General features: G+C 38.0%; 1 protein-coding gene across 2 annotated transcripts; it reads left to right on the forward strand.

Moving 5' to 3' along the window:
- Positions 1-5,463: 5,463 nt before the first annotated feature.
- anxa11a (annexin A11a) lies at positions 5,464-15,940 on the forward strand. Of its 2 annotated transcripts, none has more exons than XM_062430042.1 (15): positions 5,464-5,572; positions 7,250-7,498; positions 8,897-8,979; positions 9,615-9,983; positions 10,183-10,270; positions 10,606-10,700; positions 11,814-11,927; positions 12,220-12,310; positions 13,129-13,208; positions 13,300-13,356; positions 13,457-13,550; positions 13,662-13,757; positions 14,891-14,949; positions 15,053-15,175; positions 15,298-15,940. In XM_062430042.1, exons 2-15 carry the CDS (start codon positions 7,252-7,254, stop codon positions 15,355-15,357), a joined length of 1,656 nt encoding a protein of 551 aa, XP_062286026.1. In that variant the 5' UTR covers positions 5,464-5,572; positions 7,250-7,251; the 3' UTR covers positions 15,358-15,940. The 2 variants fall into 2 exon arrangements, with proteins under 2 accessions (XP_062286026.1, XP_062286027.1); XM_062430043.1 differs by having other exon boundaries at positions 9,759-9,983.
- Positions 15,941-16,859: the final 919 nt, after the last annotated feature.

A 16,859-nucleotide genomic window follows, 5' to 3' on the forward strand; every position in this document is an offset into this window, starting at 1 on the left:
AAGCCAATCCGCGTCTGGTTTGTATGAATATTCATTTACAGCCTATTCAAACAAATGGTTCATCTTCCTATTCTAACTGCTCAAACTAACAGCTCAGCTCCCACCACATCACTAACTAAAATAAACCTCTTTAACAGACTCTCACATCTCTGACCCTTATGAGATGTATTATTATAACATATAGGTGCTGAAAAGTGGTGCATCTAACTTATCTTAGAAGTGTCGCTGTTTTAGTAAAAGCTTATCTGATCGTATAGTCAGCAGCCTTTCACACAGGATTATATGCTTTCAAATACTGTAACTAATGCTTATTCAAACATCTGAAAAATATCTATTAATGTGAAATATAAGAAAAAAGCTGGATCACTGATGAGAAAACACCATTAGAAAAAACAATTTAATCAACCAATCAGTTAATCAATTAATAAAATCAGCTCCTTAACATAGGCACCTCTCAAAGGCAGTCTATGGGCATGTCCCAGGCTCCTGTAGCCAACCTGCAGGTGGCAGGCAGGCAGGCCAGAGAGCTATGAGGAAAGCTTAAAAATGTCTCCATCTTGTGGCGCATGTCCTTCACACATATACAGCACAGAATGACAGCTGCTTGTAAGAGGGGGCGTTAGGGACATAATTCAGAATTACCATTCGCATACACATACTTTTCCTCTCACATACATTTATGAAACCAAAAATACTCACATACTATACTGAAATTCACACACACATACAAGTGAAATGCTTTCACATACACAACTGAAAAGCTCTCACACACTACTGAAACACTCTCTAACACTGAAAAGCTCTCTCACACACACTACTGAAACGCTCTCACACACACTACTGAAACACTCTCATACACACTACTTAAACACTCTCACACACAGTGAAGGAAACAGGAAGAATTCATACTATGGGTTGGCTCATGATGAATTTGAAATACTTAACTCTCCTATTGTTCATTTTTGACCTAGGATGACAACAGGCATTAACTCAAAAATGAGATATAGTTTAATTTAAATGAGGTCTATTTACCATCATTTCCAAACATATGTGTGAAACCTGTGGTAATAAGTCAGAATGAAGTTGGCTAAAAAGGTCTTACACAGAATTGGGTGATAATTTATACTTTATGCTTTATAAACCAAAACCACAACAGGAGGTTAAACCACAATGCATGTTTGACCTATAATAGTTGTGTTGTCAAATCCAAACTTTATTCTTTTAGCTAAGAGGAAATTACTTACCTAACCATCACAACTTATTGACCCTGGCTGTGAAGTAACCCTCCTGTTGCCTAACGTTATATATTTCCTGTCATTTGCCTGCAACCATTTTCAAGTATTCAGATACTGAAGTGTAACGTTATCTAAAGTGGCGCAGCAATATGATAGATAAATTCAAACTCGACATTACAGAAAAAAATGCAAAAAAAAAAAAATCCTCTTCATTATCTCTTAGCTCAAAGAATAAAGTTTGGATTTGAGACACAACTATTATAGGTCAAACATGCATTGTGGTTTAACCCACCTGTTGTGGTTTTGGTTTTTGACTTATTACCACAGGTTTCACACATATTTTTGGAAATTATGGTAAATAGACCTCATTTAAATTAAACTATATCTCATTTTTGAGTTAATGCCTGTTGTCATCCTAGGTCAAAAATGAGCTGAGGACAACAGGAGAGTTAGGTATTTCAAATTCATCATGAGCCAACCCATAGTATGAATTCATCCTGTTTCCTTCACATTCTTCCTGTTTCCTTCACAATAGTTTAATTTACATAACCCATTGAACATATATGTGTATTTCACTGATTGTTAGTCTACCGGTAGATCTATACAGTAAGCTTAATATAGCCTAATAGGCTATATTGTACTGTAATAGTATAGAACTCACACAATTTCTTTACTTATAACTACAGTTATTGCCTATTGAATGTGTGTGTCAGTGGCTGGCAGAGTTATTATAGTTTTGGAATTTTCATTAGTTTTTATTTTTTTAAATGTAGTTTTTTAGTTGTTTTTTAATTTCAGTTTAGTTTAAGTTAGTTTAACAAGTGATTAAGTAATTTGTTTTTTTATTTTGAGGAACTGACTAGTTTTAGTTTAGTTTTTATTTAGTTTTAGTCTTAGTTTTAGTTGTTCAGGTATTAGGAAGAAAGCATTGATTTTTAGAAGCTGAAAAGGATGAAAGAATGCATGACACCAAATATGGTTTACCAAGTCATTGTTCATCAAAGATACCATATTGTGCAAATACATTTTTATTATTTTATTCTCCAACCATTAATGATGTTCAACCAACAGCAGAGCAGCAATTATCACCTGGAGCTAAATCAAAAGCAAAACTTTAAATGGTCTACATTGAGAACCAGAATGAAGCTGATTTTATCTGCAATTCTGTTTCGTTTTAGTTCGTTTTGCATTGTCCATTGTATATATATAGGGGAGACCGAGGTTGGTGTCACACTTTTTACTCTTGTGTGAATTGCTGATCATCAAAACATCTTCCAATAATCATTGCTACATTAGATGGAAGCTTAAGGTCTTAACTTGAAATGGGTATCCCTTTCACTTTTACGAATTATTGTAACAAGAAGTAATTAAGCATCAAAGACACTCTGACACATTGTGACAACCAACCCCATCACTGTGTTGGTTGTCACAAGGTATGGGGTTGGTTGTCTCTACAGTTATCGATGGGGCTTCAGTAAAAAGAAACAAAAGTGATTTAAAAGAATGTGTAACTTTTTAAGTTTTTTAAGATAGAAAATTAATTTTGAAATGAACACCACCTCTATAATAGTACTCATCAATGCCCCATGTATTGAAACCATGAATTTGAACCAGGTTATTATTTGAATTAGCCTCTCTAATGAGAAGTAAAATAAAGGAATTCACATTGCTGAAAAAATCTAGCCTTTATTAAAGCCATTGTTTCATAACAATTTAATATGATTATAACATTAAATGAAACAATGAGATTGCAACATATGACCAGCAACTTTAGTTAAAATGTCAAACAGCCCAGTTGAAGTATGCAACTGTTTAGCTACAACATTGTTTTCTAATAAGGAACTAAAGTAACTGTGTGTGTGTGTGTGTGTGTGTGTGTGTGTGTGTGTGTGTGTGTGCGCGCGTGCACACGCGCGTGTGTGTGCATGTAATCAAAAACACCTGAGAACACATGGACTATAACATGTCTGCCATGCTTACTGTCTTTCTGAACTGATTTATCCCCATCAAAAATATGACAAGAAGTTGCCTAACTTGGGTTAAAAGACAAACAGCCTTAAAAGTAGCCTACATGTCCAACATTTTCTAACAAGTAAGTTGACCAACTTCAAGTGAGTCAGTGTATTATTTGCTACAAACAACTTTTCTCATTTTCAATCTCTGCTTTAACTGGTGTATCGGTTAGCATTGCACTTTTGCATTTTTTCACAGGCAGAGTTGACGTGCCTCTTGAAAGGTCCATACACTGACCTATCAAGGGGCTGGAGCTTATGCAAGCAATGTGGAGGGAATGAAAGGATGACCACACCATTTTCTTTGGCGTAGTCAAGGCCATCCACACAGAGATGTGACCCATGATTTTCCAAAAGCAGCAGGGTGGGCTTCTCCTTTGAACATTTTGTGTGTGTGACAAAGTGCTTCAGGAAGCCCACAAGATGTTCCTCCTTCATCCAGCTAGATACATTGGCTCCCCCTCTACTTCCAACAGGCCCATTTCACAGGAAGTAGTCTCCGTAATTCACCCTGGGGAAAACAAAATATGGGGGGATGTTGGTTCCAGTTGCAGAAACAGCACAAGCGATGATCACAAGAGTTCCCCTTTGGGCTGAGGTGAGGCTGCCCACCTGTTTGAAGCCCTTCCGAGCCACAACTTGGTTTATTTTATATATGTCATTAGGCCCACATTGTTTCAACATGACCTTCTCCAGGTTGTTGAAGAGCATGCCAATATCACCCTGTTGAAGCTTGTAGCACATGCCAAGCTTGTGGAGTCTGGTGATTGGATGGAGAGAGAATAAGTCAAAGTCAAAGTCAGCTTTATTGTCAATTCAATCACATGTACCAGACATACAAAGGAATCGAGAAGACGTTTCTCACTATCCCACGGTGAAAACAGATAAAGTGCACAGGCACAACAGATAAGACATGGACATTTCCTAATACTAAAAAGTAAAAATTGAAGTGCAAAAAAAGATAAACAATAAAATATAAAATAAAAACTACTATATATATATATATGTGTGTGTGTGTGTGTATGTGTGTGTGTGTGTGTGTGTAGGAAGTAGCTGCATAAATTCCTGTATAAGAACAGTTAACAGTGCAAAAAAAAAAAGAACAGTCAGTGAATAGCAGCAAAAGGGTGGCTTTTGAAGAAGCCACTGAACCAGTCCACACTGGCTCGACTAGTCTCACTCCAGGGCTGTGGAATTGTGACTTTCTGTGCCACTGGTGCACAAGACAATGGACTTCTGTGGGTGCAAGACTGTAGTAAATATCAGAAGCCTTTGTGATGGAGTTCTCCAGCTGCTTTTCTTGGTCAGTACTGAAAATCTGACGTTTTTTGATATAGCCAACTGGCATTGATGGAGTGGTAGACCTGCACTGTGAAAAGTGAAAACCTCTTTACTGTGTTTTTATGAAAGAACTGGAATTCTACACTTCAATATCTTTAATTCAATTTAATTTTTCTTTACTCGTGACCCCTGGCATATTTTTATTTTTGTATTATTTATTTGTTTTTCATTTATTATTAATGTAATGTTTATCCTTTTATTTCTATGTTTACTGCACTATTACTGTTTATGTTTTGTAAGTGAGTGATAAATAAAGCTTATTTGAAAGAAGAAAAAAAAAACACACGCACACACTCCCTCTCGTGCGCGCACTACATGATCACGCACGCGCAGTCACTCTCTAGCACGCGCGCTCTTGCTCGCTCCGGATTAGATCTACTTTCCGGGCGTCAAGGAGCCGCTATCAATATGCGGCAGACTCCCGTAACTTCCGGGAGAGTTGGGATGTCTGTTATTGTCTTTAAAGCACAAATAGAGTGGCGCCTGTAATATCATTATATGTAAAATATAATCACAATAAAGCTTTCTAAAAATAAAAAATAAAATAAAAAATAAATCATTTTTTCACTGCTAGTTTTTGTTTTAGTCTTAGTTTAGTCTTTGTTTTCATTAACTATAATAATCAGTCTGTGGACCAAAGAATATGTGTTTAAACTGTTCTTTTTTTTAGGTAGCCTACAGACACACCTATCTGGGCAGGGTATTGTTTGTTTTAGGAGATAAAGGTGTACTACCATGAAAGGCCTATTGTGAAATAATGAATGACACCTGTCTGTCACATTTTCCGGCACGTCATCATATGCTGTTGCTTACAGCCGATGTACAGGGAGTCCCCAGTCACTAACAGCTCTATGGCGCAAGATAAATAGATGGGTGGGTCACCTTAAATGGAAATTATGAGTCCCTCCCACCCACCAGTCAAATACAGTCAATACTGCGAGTGGTCAAAGCAACGTTATTCAGGAAGAGACCAAGCAGCTTGAAGTAAGTACTGAATTCATACATCTACACAAATAGGAGAGTTAGAATAGTAAATGGTATCTTAGAATAAGTTACAACTTGTGTCTTTGGTTCAATGGCAACTATTTTTGTCTCGTTTTGTAATCTCTGCTCTGCTGTTTTCGGCGACGTCGTTACGAGCGTCTTTTTTCTCTCAACCATGTAACGTTATTATTCAACCTAAAAGCTCGTTTGGCTCGTAGCGTCGTTCTTCTGACGTGATTTACTCGTTTATTTGTGGTAGCTAGCTAACTTAGCTAAAGGATACTGCTAAGTACGGGGTTGCGCTGGCATGGCTTTTCCTGCCATATTATTTAATAGGATTGGGAGGTAACTCAGTTTGGGAGACTTGTACAGGCCCGAAGCAACCCGGATATTTAGCTCACAGTTTAAAACAGTTTAAAAGCAGACCTCTGTACGCGTAATTTAACTAGCTACATGTTTGTTTTCCATTGACTAACACTATCTGTTTAAGAAACTGCCAGTGCAATGTATTGATTGTCCATGATAAATGAACGTCTTGTGTTACGTTTCTCAGCTCTCCTTCTTCGTTTTAAGGTACTTAACAGTTAACGGGCTCACCAAAAGTTACATCAAAGGTGATTAAACCTCAAAATGCAATAAAAAGAAACGCCGCTGTTCAGAGGAAGTTAATAAGCCAGCTAATAATAACATTTTCTGTCTATTAATAACGCAGAAGCTTATAATTAGCTTATTCGCTTTTAAAGGAGATTTTTGACTCTGACTCTCGATTGGCGCTATAGCTGTGAGTTGTGGTTTTGTCTAACACAACTTTCTCAATTTGAAGTGTGGGAAAATTTGATGTGATTTGCTTTCACTTTAGCTGAGGAACCATTTATAATAACGTTAACCCTAAATGCACAAACCGCATTTGTTTTGAACAAACGTGTTAAAACCTTTGCTTAAGCAGTTCACAATGTCATGTTGACACAACTTCAGTGCTGCTGTATGCCAGCAGCAGGTCATGAGGAAGAATGTGTGAAATGTAATAATCATGAATGTATTTCACAGATCAGTCACTCATTGTGATTGTAATAACTTGTGTTGCAAAAGTGTTTGCTGTATCTCTACCGTATCTGATTTGACCTCTCTATGTCACAGCATAGCCTCCCTCCCTATGTACATATTCAAACAGTAATGTCTTTTTGTGCCCATAAAATGCAAAGCAGATGAGAAGTCTGTTCTATTTAGCAACCATGGAACAAGTTGAGCTGAAGTTTCTTCACCACACTAGCTGTCAGCTGAAAGGATCCAGTAGCTCAGGAATGAAGACATTTTATCAGATTGCAATGCCAATGACATTACTTTTGCCACGTTCAAAAATACCGTCTGTAATGAAAGGATTGAAACCAGGAGAATAAGTTGAATAGCCCTGATGTTGTTTCCCTATACAATAGTTGTATTTAAAAAGCTCAATACTAAGTAAAGTGCCTTGACCTATGTAGCAGATTAGTATTGTAGCTTTTGCTCCAATGAAATAAGTAACCATGTAATTATATGTTTTAATTAATTTCAACTCACCTACATTTGGCAGTGGAATGGGTGCATTTTTGTCTAGATGGCTGTAAAGAATGAACATTATTTAATTTAGTAATAAGTCATATTTGACAACCCTTTGACAGTTCCGTTTTATGTTTAAAGCCATGAGCTACCCAGGATACCCCCCTCAGGCAGGCGGATACCCACCACAGGCTGGGGCTTACCCTCCACAACCTGGTGCATACCCACCTCAGCCTGGAGTTTACCCCCCACAAGCAGGAGGCTACCCACCACAGCAAAGCGGCTACCCTCCTCAGCCTGGTGGCTATCCTCCACAGGCTGGAGGCTATCCACCACAAGCTGGAGGTTATCCTCCACAGGCTGGAGGCTACCCACAGGCACCACCACCAGGTAAGGCATTACAAAACAGTGCTGCATTCAATTATTTGTGATCACTAGGGTTTGAAACATTTTTTTAAAAAAACAACAACTTTTGTCAAGTTATTATGGCTTAAGTGAAAGCATACACAGAGCTTACATGGGCATCCCAAGAGACTCTTTAGAAATACACTGTCTCATTTGGTTTAGTGTTAATATTAAAGAATACTTAAAGCACTATGTTCAAGTAAAGATAGAATTTATTATATAGAAAAGTAATTTGTAAAGATGAGCGTGAGCATAAGTCAACATGCATGGATATTACTTGTTGAGTACCTCGGGTCAGCATATTTTTTTTTGTTCTAAGGATAATTTACAGCAGCTTTTGGAGGTCATCACAACTGAAATGAGTAGGGGGTAATGATACACTCGGCTCCAGAGACGAGACGAGACACGATATTGGGCGTAATGATGCACAAGAGTTGGCATGATAAATGTTGGGGTAATTGTCTAGGTGGATAAAAGCAAGACTAAAGGTCACCTGTGCGACTTTCAGGTGACTTGGGCCTTTGTGGATTTAAGATGGCGATTATTCAGTTGATCTTTAGTCTGAAGAAGAGCATTCAGCTTGAAACCTCACTTGTGGTATCCTATTGAATCTACCTGCATTGGGAGCTGCAGTGTGCAGACTTTTGTTGCTTTTACAGATTTTGTTATTTGGTCCAGCACCTGCTTTCCTACTCCGAATGTGCATGACTACCAGAAACTTTTCTAAGCTGATATTTGTACAGTAATAGCATTGAGGTAGTTGGTTATAAATTGTGTCTATATAAGAAACATTGAGTTAATGGTTTGAGTTATGAAGAAGGGGTAACATAACTGTACATTTCCTCCTACTCCTTATCAGACATGTCGTATTTATTTATGTTGTTAATAATAATTTGTTTGAGAATTTGCAGTATATGTTTGCTCTTCATTTTATTTGTTATTAGTATTTTTGTTTGTTTTGTTTTAACTTACTTATTCTATGTTCTAAATAAACGTAAGTGAAACAGAAAGTTAGTGGAAATATATTCTGGTGCCTGTTGTAGAGTGGACTAGTCAGTTATGTCGTGTTTGTAGGCAACAGGGATCATGAGACTTGTAGTTAACAGAGTTGAATTTATTTCCTCAAACAAACTTCTGCTGTTGCTAAGAGACCCGACTACCGTCCGTTTTTCACATAGTGCTCCCATTCTCTGTCCAGCACCCTTTCACCTACTTATTGACTATTTGGGAAATGAGGAAAAAGGAAGTTCCAGTAAGAGGCGTCATTCCTGTCTCAGTTTTATAGTCTCTGTTCTTTCAGGCATTTAGTAGCCCAGTATATCCTTAACTTACTTGGGGGGGAACATTTTTCTTGAACAGATTTGTTTCTGTTATCTGCTGCAGGTAGCTGGGGAGGTGGCCCTGCTGGTGGTTATCCCTCCATAGGTCTTGGCAGCTTATCCAACCCTGGATACAATGCTGGCATGGTAAGTTGAAAACCTAAATCACCTGCACCTAGAAAATTCTTGTTATGACTTTAATGCCACATTACCAGATTATTGCGTTGAATATTCCAGTTAGAATGAATTACACAACAGTTAAAGGAATATCACACCATTTCACTTCACGGTAAGACTTTTCCAAAGTCTGCATCCTAAAATCCTCAGCACTGTAATTTTTCTTTGTCAGCTACTCTTTCCAGTTCTTTTGCATGAGAAAAACAGTTCCATCATTCAATCTTTTTATTGCTTATTAAACCTGTCAATTTAGTGCAACTTTCATCCCTTTTACTTTTGCGATTCCTTGTCTTGTTTATGTTGTATTCTCATTCTTATTATCAGATATCTGAATTTCCATTTTATAAAATAGCGTGGCCACACGTTTTTTGGATACTTGTACATTATGTAACTCATAGAGATTCAAAATATCAGGAACATTATTTTACGTTTATCCTCCAAAGTTAGATTTAGTTTAACATTTGTTAAATCTTGATGTAGATATTTGTAATTCCATTAAGAAATCCAGTCCCAAAAAAGGTGTGACCAGCAACCTGTGCTTTGCCTAAAATCATACTCAAGGATCTGTGTATATATTATGGAATGACAATCTTTCAAAATCACAGGCAAACCAGATGTCTGCAGGCATGGGGGGTTTTACCCCAAATCCATCCATCGCCCAAGCCCCTGGGGGGTACCCACCTGCCCCTCAGCCAGGCGGGTATGGTGCCCCCTCCCCTAACCAACAGTCATATGGCCTGTACCCACAGCCAGGAGGGGCCATGCCCCAACCCCAAGGCCCAGTGATGGGCTATCCTGGTCAGCCAGTCCAACCTATGCCTGGTTACCCTCGTGCACCATCACCCAACCCACCCATGCCAGGTTACGGAGGAGCACCAGCACCTATGCCAACATACCCACAAGTCCCTTCACCAAATCCATCAATGCCAGCCTACGGAGGAGGAGGAGCCATGCCAATAGCTCCACCAATCAATGTAAGAAACACCATAAAGAGAGAATTGACCCCTATTGGTTAAAAAGAAAAACAAACAAAAACAGTCTTGTTACTATGCCTCTCTGTTGTGATGTGTTAAATATATGCACTTCTTTTAGATCAACAATGTAATGTTGAAAATGGAATGAAGTCTTTGTTGGAATAACACTGTTGCGGAAATTACTGTATTGTTATCTCAGAGAGGATTCAGGGGATCAATCAAGGACTTTCCTGGAGCTGACCCGCTCAAAGATGTGGAAGTCCTGAGGAAGGCCATGAAGGGCTTTGGTGAGTGCTATGGACAGACAACTTGGGTTTTTTCAATTAAGAACATTTAAAAAGGATTGTGCATAAATTCACTTATCTGTGAGGGCACAATGATAATGGAGAGAGCATTTTCACTGATTTCAAAATTAATTCACCTCATCAATTGCTCAAACGAATCAATAACTATTGACAAAAATGTCTTTACTCAAGGAGAGCCTTAATATTCTTTAGTATTTTTAAGTATAAATGTAATTTTGCATTAAAAATAAAAATGTTTTTAATTGTAAATAATGAAATGAAGTTGTTTTTTTATCTGTCTTTTGTCTCTGAGTTGATGTTTGAACTTGTCTGTGCAGGAACTGATGAGCAAGCCATTATTGAGTTACTGGGGAATCGTTCCAACAAGCAGCGTGCTATTTTGCCCCGGGCCTTTAAAACCTCATATGGGAAGGTAACATTCCTGTTCATGCAAATTTTGAAGTTCATATGTGGTCAGTGTAATAATTGATACCATTTTCCATTAGGAGAGCACATACTGTTTTTTATATTTGTATTAACAAAACAAACAACATTTGCCAATATAGAATCAAACGTACATAGGTGTGTAATAAAATGTGTATTCATCCCAAACATCAAGGTATGGATATTACGGTTCTGTGCATGCAGTCATGCGAAGAGTACACTCCATGACCCAAATGATTACTGTCAAAATGGTTTAATAATCCACTTACTCTGACGTGCAGAAAAAATAATTCTATAGACTCAGATCCATCCAGAACGTTTTGGCATGCACCTTTTTTAGTTGTAGCATGGATGTATGCTAGCCAGTTAAGCCAAAGTATCCCGGTTATCCTGGTTACCCCGCAGTGCTACTGCTATCAAAATGACAAACAAGAGACCCATAACACTGCCTGAGTGCAACACAATTATTAAAATACACTCCATTATTTCCATAGTGAAATAATACCACCTCTCCCCGTCCCTCTCTCCTCTCTGTGATGGTTAACCTTTCACTCTGCCTTTGACTGAAGCCATTCAGACCAATTTTTGGCGGTCAGCACGTCTCAAGAACCACTTCACAAAGTAGTGGTTTGGTTCCTCTGACTGATATATTATTATACATGACATCATTAGATTATTTATACTGAAGCATGTAAGCAGCATGTTACTGTTGTAGCTGCTGGAAGTGGAGCTAGTTTCAACTACTTTATATACAGTTTGATCATAAATTAACATAATACAGCTGTCAAAAGGTGTCCTGTCTTTTTTTTTCTTCTGCAACACAACTAAACTGTTTCAGTAATAGTTCTGAATAGTGACCCCAAAACTTGCATAGTGAACCGTGATTTTTGTGTATGGTTACACCCCTAGTGACTCATGTGCATTACCAACTGCATAATAGTGACAAGCAGACAACAGGTGCTAGTGCTGCCAGTGAAATGGAAAGAGGATTGGATGTCTTCAGAGCTCCTTATAGCGTTGCCACAGGGTTTATTGCTGAACATTTCTCACAGCAGCAGTCAGTGATGTTTTTGAGTTATTCTAAGCATGTTTCCATTTTCAGGATCTGTTCAAGGATCTGCATTCAGAACTGTCTGGGGACTTCAGGAAGCTGGTCATGGCCATGTTGAAAACCCCAGCTGAGTTTGATGCCTATGAGCTCAACAGTGCCATAAAGGTAAATGGTCAGGAACAAAACCTGTGGATATTTTTTATCTGCATTTACAGAATGCTTTGTAATCCGCATTTTTTGCCCTTTTTATTGTAAAATGATTAGCTCACAAAAATGTTAAAGGTAAAGAATCGTATTCATATTTAACATGGATTATGGAATATGATAAGGAAATGTGTTAGTTGTAGGTTTGAAAGATGATTTGCTCAAAAAAGAAACAGAAAAGGAAAGATTTTTGGTTGCTACTAGGCCGTGGGATGAGGTCGTCAGATTGTCTTTGTTCTGTCTTCCTTAACAGGGAGCCGGAACTGATGAAGCCTGTCTGATAGAGATCCTGTCTTCTCGCTCCAACGCTGAAATCAAGGAGATAAATCGTCTTTACAAACAAGGTAAGATGCCTTAAGGCAGCTCTGTTCTCTTTTATCTCACAGCACACTGTGTTAAGAGTTTTATTATATTAGCGGATATATTCAGTGTACCTAGATTTGGGCACAACCATAAAATATGCAGCTGCAGATATCGAGTTAAGAAATTATAAGAATGGTATAGTATTTGCAGAGGTCAATTAGCAAAGGTCATTTTCTGTGAAAGAGTTAGAGGCAGAGTGTATGTGCAGAGATTCAACTAAACAGCAGGAATGTGTGAGAATGCAGGAGATCAAGGACAAGTTTTGGGAGCAGAGTATGATAAGGGAGAATGAGGTGACGAGCAAGCTGGGGTTGTTGAAAATAACAGCAGACACCGGTGTGTGTTTTGACTTCTGTAGCTCTGCCTTTCTTTGTATATAATATTCACTTGGGTGTGTGAGAGTCAGTCTCTTTTCTTCTGTGCAAAATAAACAACTCATTTTCAATAAATCCCAAGGCTGTGAATTGTCTTCTGTGGCATGAGCTAGACACAGTATAGATGTAGTTTCTACAACAATGGTAATGATCTTTTCTAATAAAAAAAAACAAACATGAAAAAGTATATAGCTTCTCCCCAAAATGAAAAGTGTTTCTTGAAATTAATTTTAGTGCCAAGTGATTTGAATGCAGTTCTTACATGTTTAAAGATTATTTTTCATAAAAACAAATATACTGTATGATTACTGGCTATTTCAATCCAAAAATACTATATCCCTTCAAAATTATACTTTGCTTGTGTTTGTGCGATGCCTGTTTTAAAAAACAATTAATTATTTACATTCCTTTTTTGACCATTTCAGAATATAAGAAGACACTGGAGGATGCCATTAGTGGGGATACCTCAGGCCACTTCCGTAGACTCCTGATCTCTCTTGCACAGGTACAGCTACAAACCTGATTGTCTATAACTCATGATTTGTATTAACTACATTGATAAATCATTCAGGGTGTTCTTGTATGTTCTTTTGTAGGGCAATCGTGATGAACGGGAAAATGTTGACATGTCTCTTGCTAAACAAGATGCACAGGTGAAATCCGCTTTATACTCATTTGCAATTATTATTCGATTCTGCAGCTTGTTTTTTTCTTATATGTTGACATGTTGCTTTGTACACTTTCTCCTTATAGTCCCTGTACGCTGCTGGGGAGAACAAGCTAGGAACAGATGAGTCTAAATTCAATGCCATTTTATGTGCCAGGAGCAAATCCCATCTCAGAGCAGGTATTCTTTATGAGAGAATTGTTGACAAGCACACACGGACAAGTTTATCAGTTCAACGTTTAAAACACGTCAAATGATAATTGAAAAGGCAATATCGCTGTTTGTGTGTAGTGTTTCATGCGTACCAGCAGATGTGTGGCAGGGATATCGAGAAGAGCATCGACAGGGAGATGTCCGGAGACCTCGAGAGTGGCATGCTGGCAGTGGGTAAGAATACACCTGTCCATTAAACTCTACTCTGAGAAGGGCCACCACCCCCATGTACTGTGAGAGTCAGAATTAGCTGCACATAATCAGTTAATGACAAATGTTGTGGCTTGTCTGCAGCACGTTTGACGTAACATTCAACAATAAAAAGTTTTCCATGTTGATTATATACATACTGTATTGCAGCTTACTGAATACACCTTTGAAAATAGATGGCCTACTGGAGGTGGGGGCATGCATAATCTCTTTGTTTTTTTTCCTTTTTTGCCATCATTTCTCAGGGTTATGGTACAGTAAACAGTTTTTAGATGTGTTTTATTTGATTCCTTGCATTGGTATTGTATACCCAGTCTTTACGTTTTCATTGTGTGCACTGCAGTGTTCAGTATTTGTCACTGTTATGACGCTGTGTTTCATTTCACTCTTCTGGAGGTTTTTGTTTCTGATTTCACATTTACATTTAATTCAAAATACAGCTTACTCTAAAACTGCATTGATCAATGTTTGGCCAGTAGGAGACAGAAAAACAAGCAGACAAACTTAGCCCTGACTTTAAACCTGCTTGTTAAGTTGTCATGGCTGATATGTAAGCAAACAGTATTTAGTACATCTGCCAGACACAGACCAACATTATCACCCCATGGGAGCCATGTTCCTGGTCCCCAAATTAATTTAAATCTAATATTCGCTCCTCTTTTCGTCCTATTTTGGTCTCCACCAAGGTCTAAAATAACTCTTTTAGTTGTTCGACATATTTCATCAGTTTGTCGCCACTTTTTTCTGCCTGCCATTCGGTGCTGGACTGATAGCATACAGTGGATTGATCAGAACTTGTTTTCTGGAAGCAGCCACTGCCTGCAGCTGAAAACAAGGCTGTTGGGTTTATAAGGGAGAGTGAACCAAACAGTAAATGCCCTGGCCTTAAGCAGGCTGAGAAGTGCAGATGGCTGCAGATATTTTTTTATAGGTTCATCATTCCCCTTCTCAATCCACAGTAATTTTATTAAATATAAAAATCTTAAATTAATGCAGATTTAAGTTTGCATGTTGTCATCCTCTGTTACATTTCTTGGGTGTAGGTGTAAGTTTGTTGTGCTTGTAATGGTATTAAGTAAATATTTTCTCTGTTTCAGTGAAGTGTATTAAGAATACACCTGCCTACTTTGCTGAGAGGCTTTACAAGGCTATGAAGGTGAGACCTAGTTGGAGAGTACATTACTAAATAGAAGTACAGCATAGTATTGAATTTCTTTGTCACCCTCATAATATCTATGTGTGTGTCTTTGTGCCATTAGGGAGCTGGGACCAAAGACAGAACCCTCATCCGGGTCATGATCACCCGGTCCGAGGTCGACATGCTGGATATCCGTCAGGAATATGTGAAAAACTACGGCAAGTCATTGTACACACACATTTCCGTAAGTATCTTCATCAAAGTAGATTTAATGCAATTGAAATAACCACACAGCATAATGAATGATTTAAAAGTAATGAGTAGACACGTCTGAATCATTTGCTGACACTTTTCCTTTATTGACAGGGAGACACATCAGGTGACTACAAGAAACTCCTACTGAAGCTCTGTGGCGGAAGTGACTAATACATTGTAATATCTGCTTTATGCCTTACATATATGTATTAAACACAAACTGCAACCTGCATGCCATGCCAATGCTTCTGCAATGCAATGTTTACCCAATTGTAAGAACCTTTTACATATAGCTACATTTTTTTTCTACATGCACTATGCAAAAAATGGTTTTAAATTTTTGCATTACGTTATATCCTTGCTGAATATTTGAGTTGAATATACATGGCCATCCTTAATAATTTGTGAAAATTTACATTTGAATGTTAAGAGCTATATATTTTTAAGATGTTTTATTTCAATTGTGCCAAAATGATCTGTTATGTAATGACATTTGGTCATTTATGAGCTAATTCTATAATGTTCAGCATGGCTGAATAAAGTATAAGTTACAGAATACATAGCAGCTACATACCAAAGTTGTCTGTAATTGTTTCCGCAATTGTACAATCTCTTATATCATAATTTGTCTACGCTTGACAGTTTTTGTTTATCATAGATGTGCTTGTACTTGTTTATCATATACCTGTCATTGTTAGCATGGAAAAACATGGAAAAACAGGGTCACATTTCATTAAATTGAGAGTGAGTCTCACTTTGGATTAGTAATTAATCATCACATGCAAAATACATTTAAATTATTTGAAAGCAACTTAGTCTTATTTAGATACAAGCATCCTTGTATAATTTAAATTAATGTCCATCATATCTCTTCACTGGTTCATTTACAGATTAAATCCTAAATTGATATGGCAATATAAATGGTCCTCATCACATAATATACTTAACCATTACAGTATCTCCCAAAAATGTCATGACCTTCTCATGACAGTCCTGCTACTATCAGCACTTGATAATAGACTCAGTTTACCAGCAGAGGGCAGTTAAGTCTTTATTCAACAGTTACACCAGAGGTTTGGATTTCAAAGAGCAGAGCTCCTTACAAATGCTCAGCTGTGAGGAATATGGATCGTTACATGATGAAATCAGATGAATAAGCACGGTCAAGAGTCTTGATTCTCTTACTCTGAATACATTGAAATTCTCACAGCCAGTGGCACAAACCAACCTTTAAATACACAAAATCAATACAAAATCATTTCTCTTTGCTTTGCTGTAAGGGCAACATGTGTGGCTGCCCATGAAGCACTCCATGCCTTATTAAGTCCTGTTGACTTCACTTTAAATGCTGTTGAATACACTTGACTGTGGAGACGTGGCTCTGCACTCTGCTGGCTACAGCAGTGTGTGTGTGTGTGTGTGTGTGTGTGTGTGTCAGTTAACTGCACTACAATCAATAACTCTATGAAGTGAGGAGGAGGGAGCCCGTGGAATTGATAGCATCCATAAAGCTGCCGTGGCCACATTAAACAAGTCTAGCATGTCTGCAGTGCCGTCAGAGGCCTGGGGGACCCCTGGGGGACCCCTGGGGGACCCCTGGGAAACAGCTATGCTGGAAGAGTCCTTTTTGATCGTGTCATGTTAGAGTTGACTAGGAATGACAGGGAGGGCTT

Source organism: Scomber scombrus, chromosome 12 (genome assembly GCF_963691925.1).
Source record: "Scomber scombrus chromosome 12, fScoSco1.1, whole genome shotgun sequence".
Lineage (NCBI taxonomy): Eukaryota > Metazoa > Chordata > Actinopteri > Scombriformes > Scombridae > Scomber > Scomber scombrus.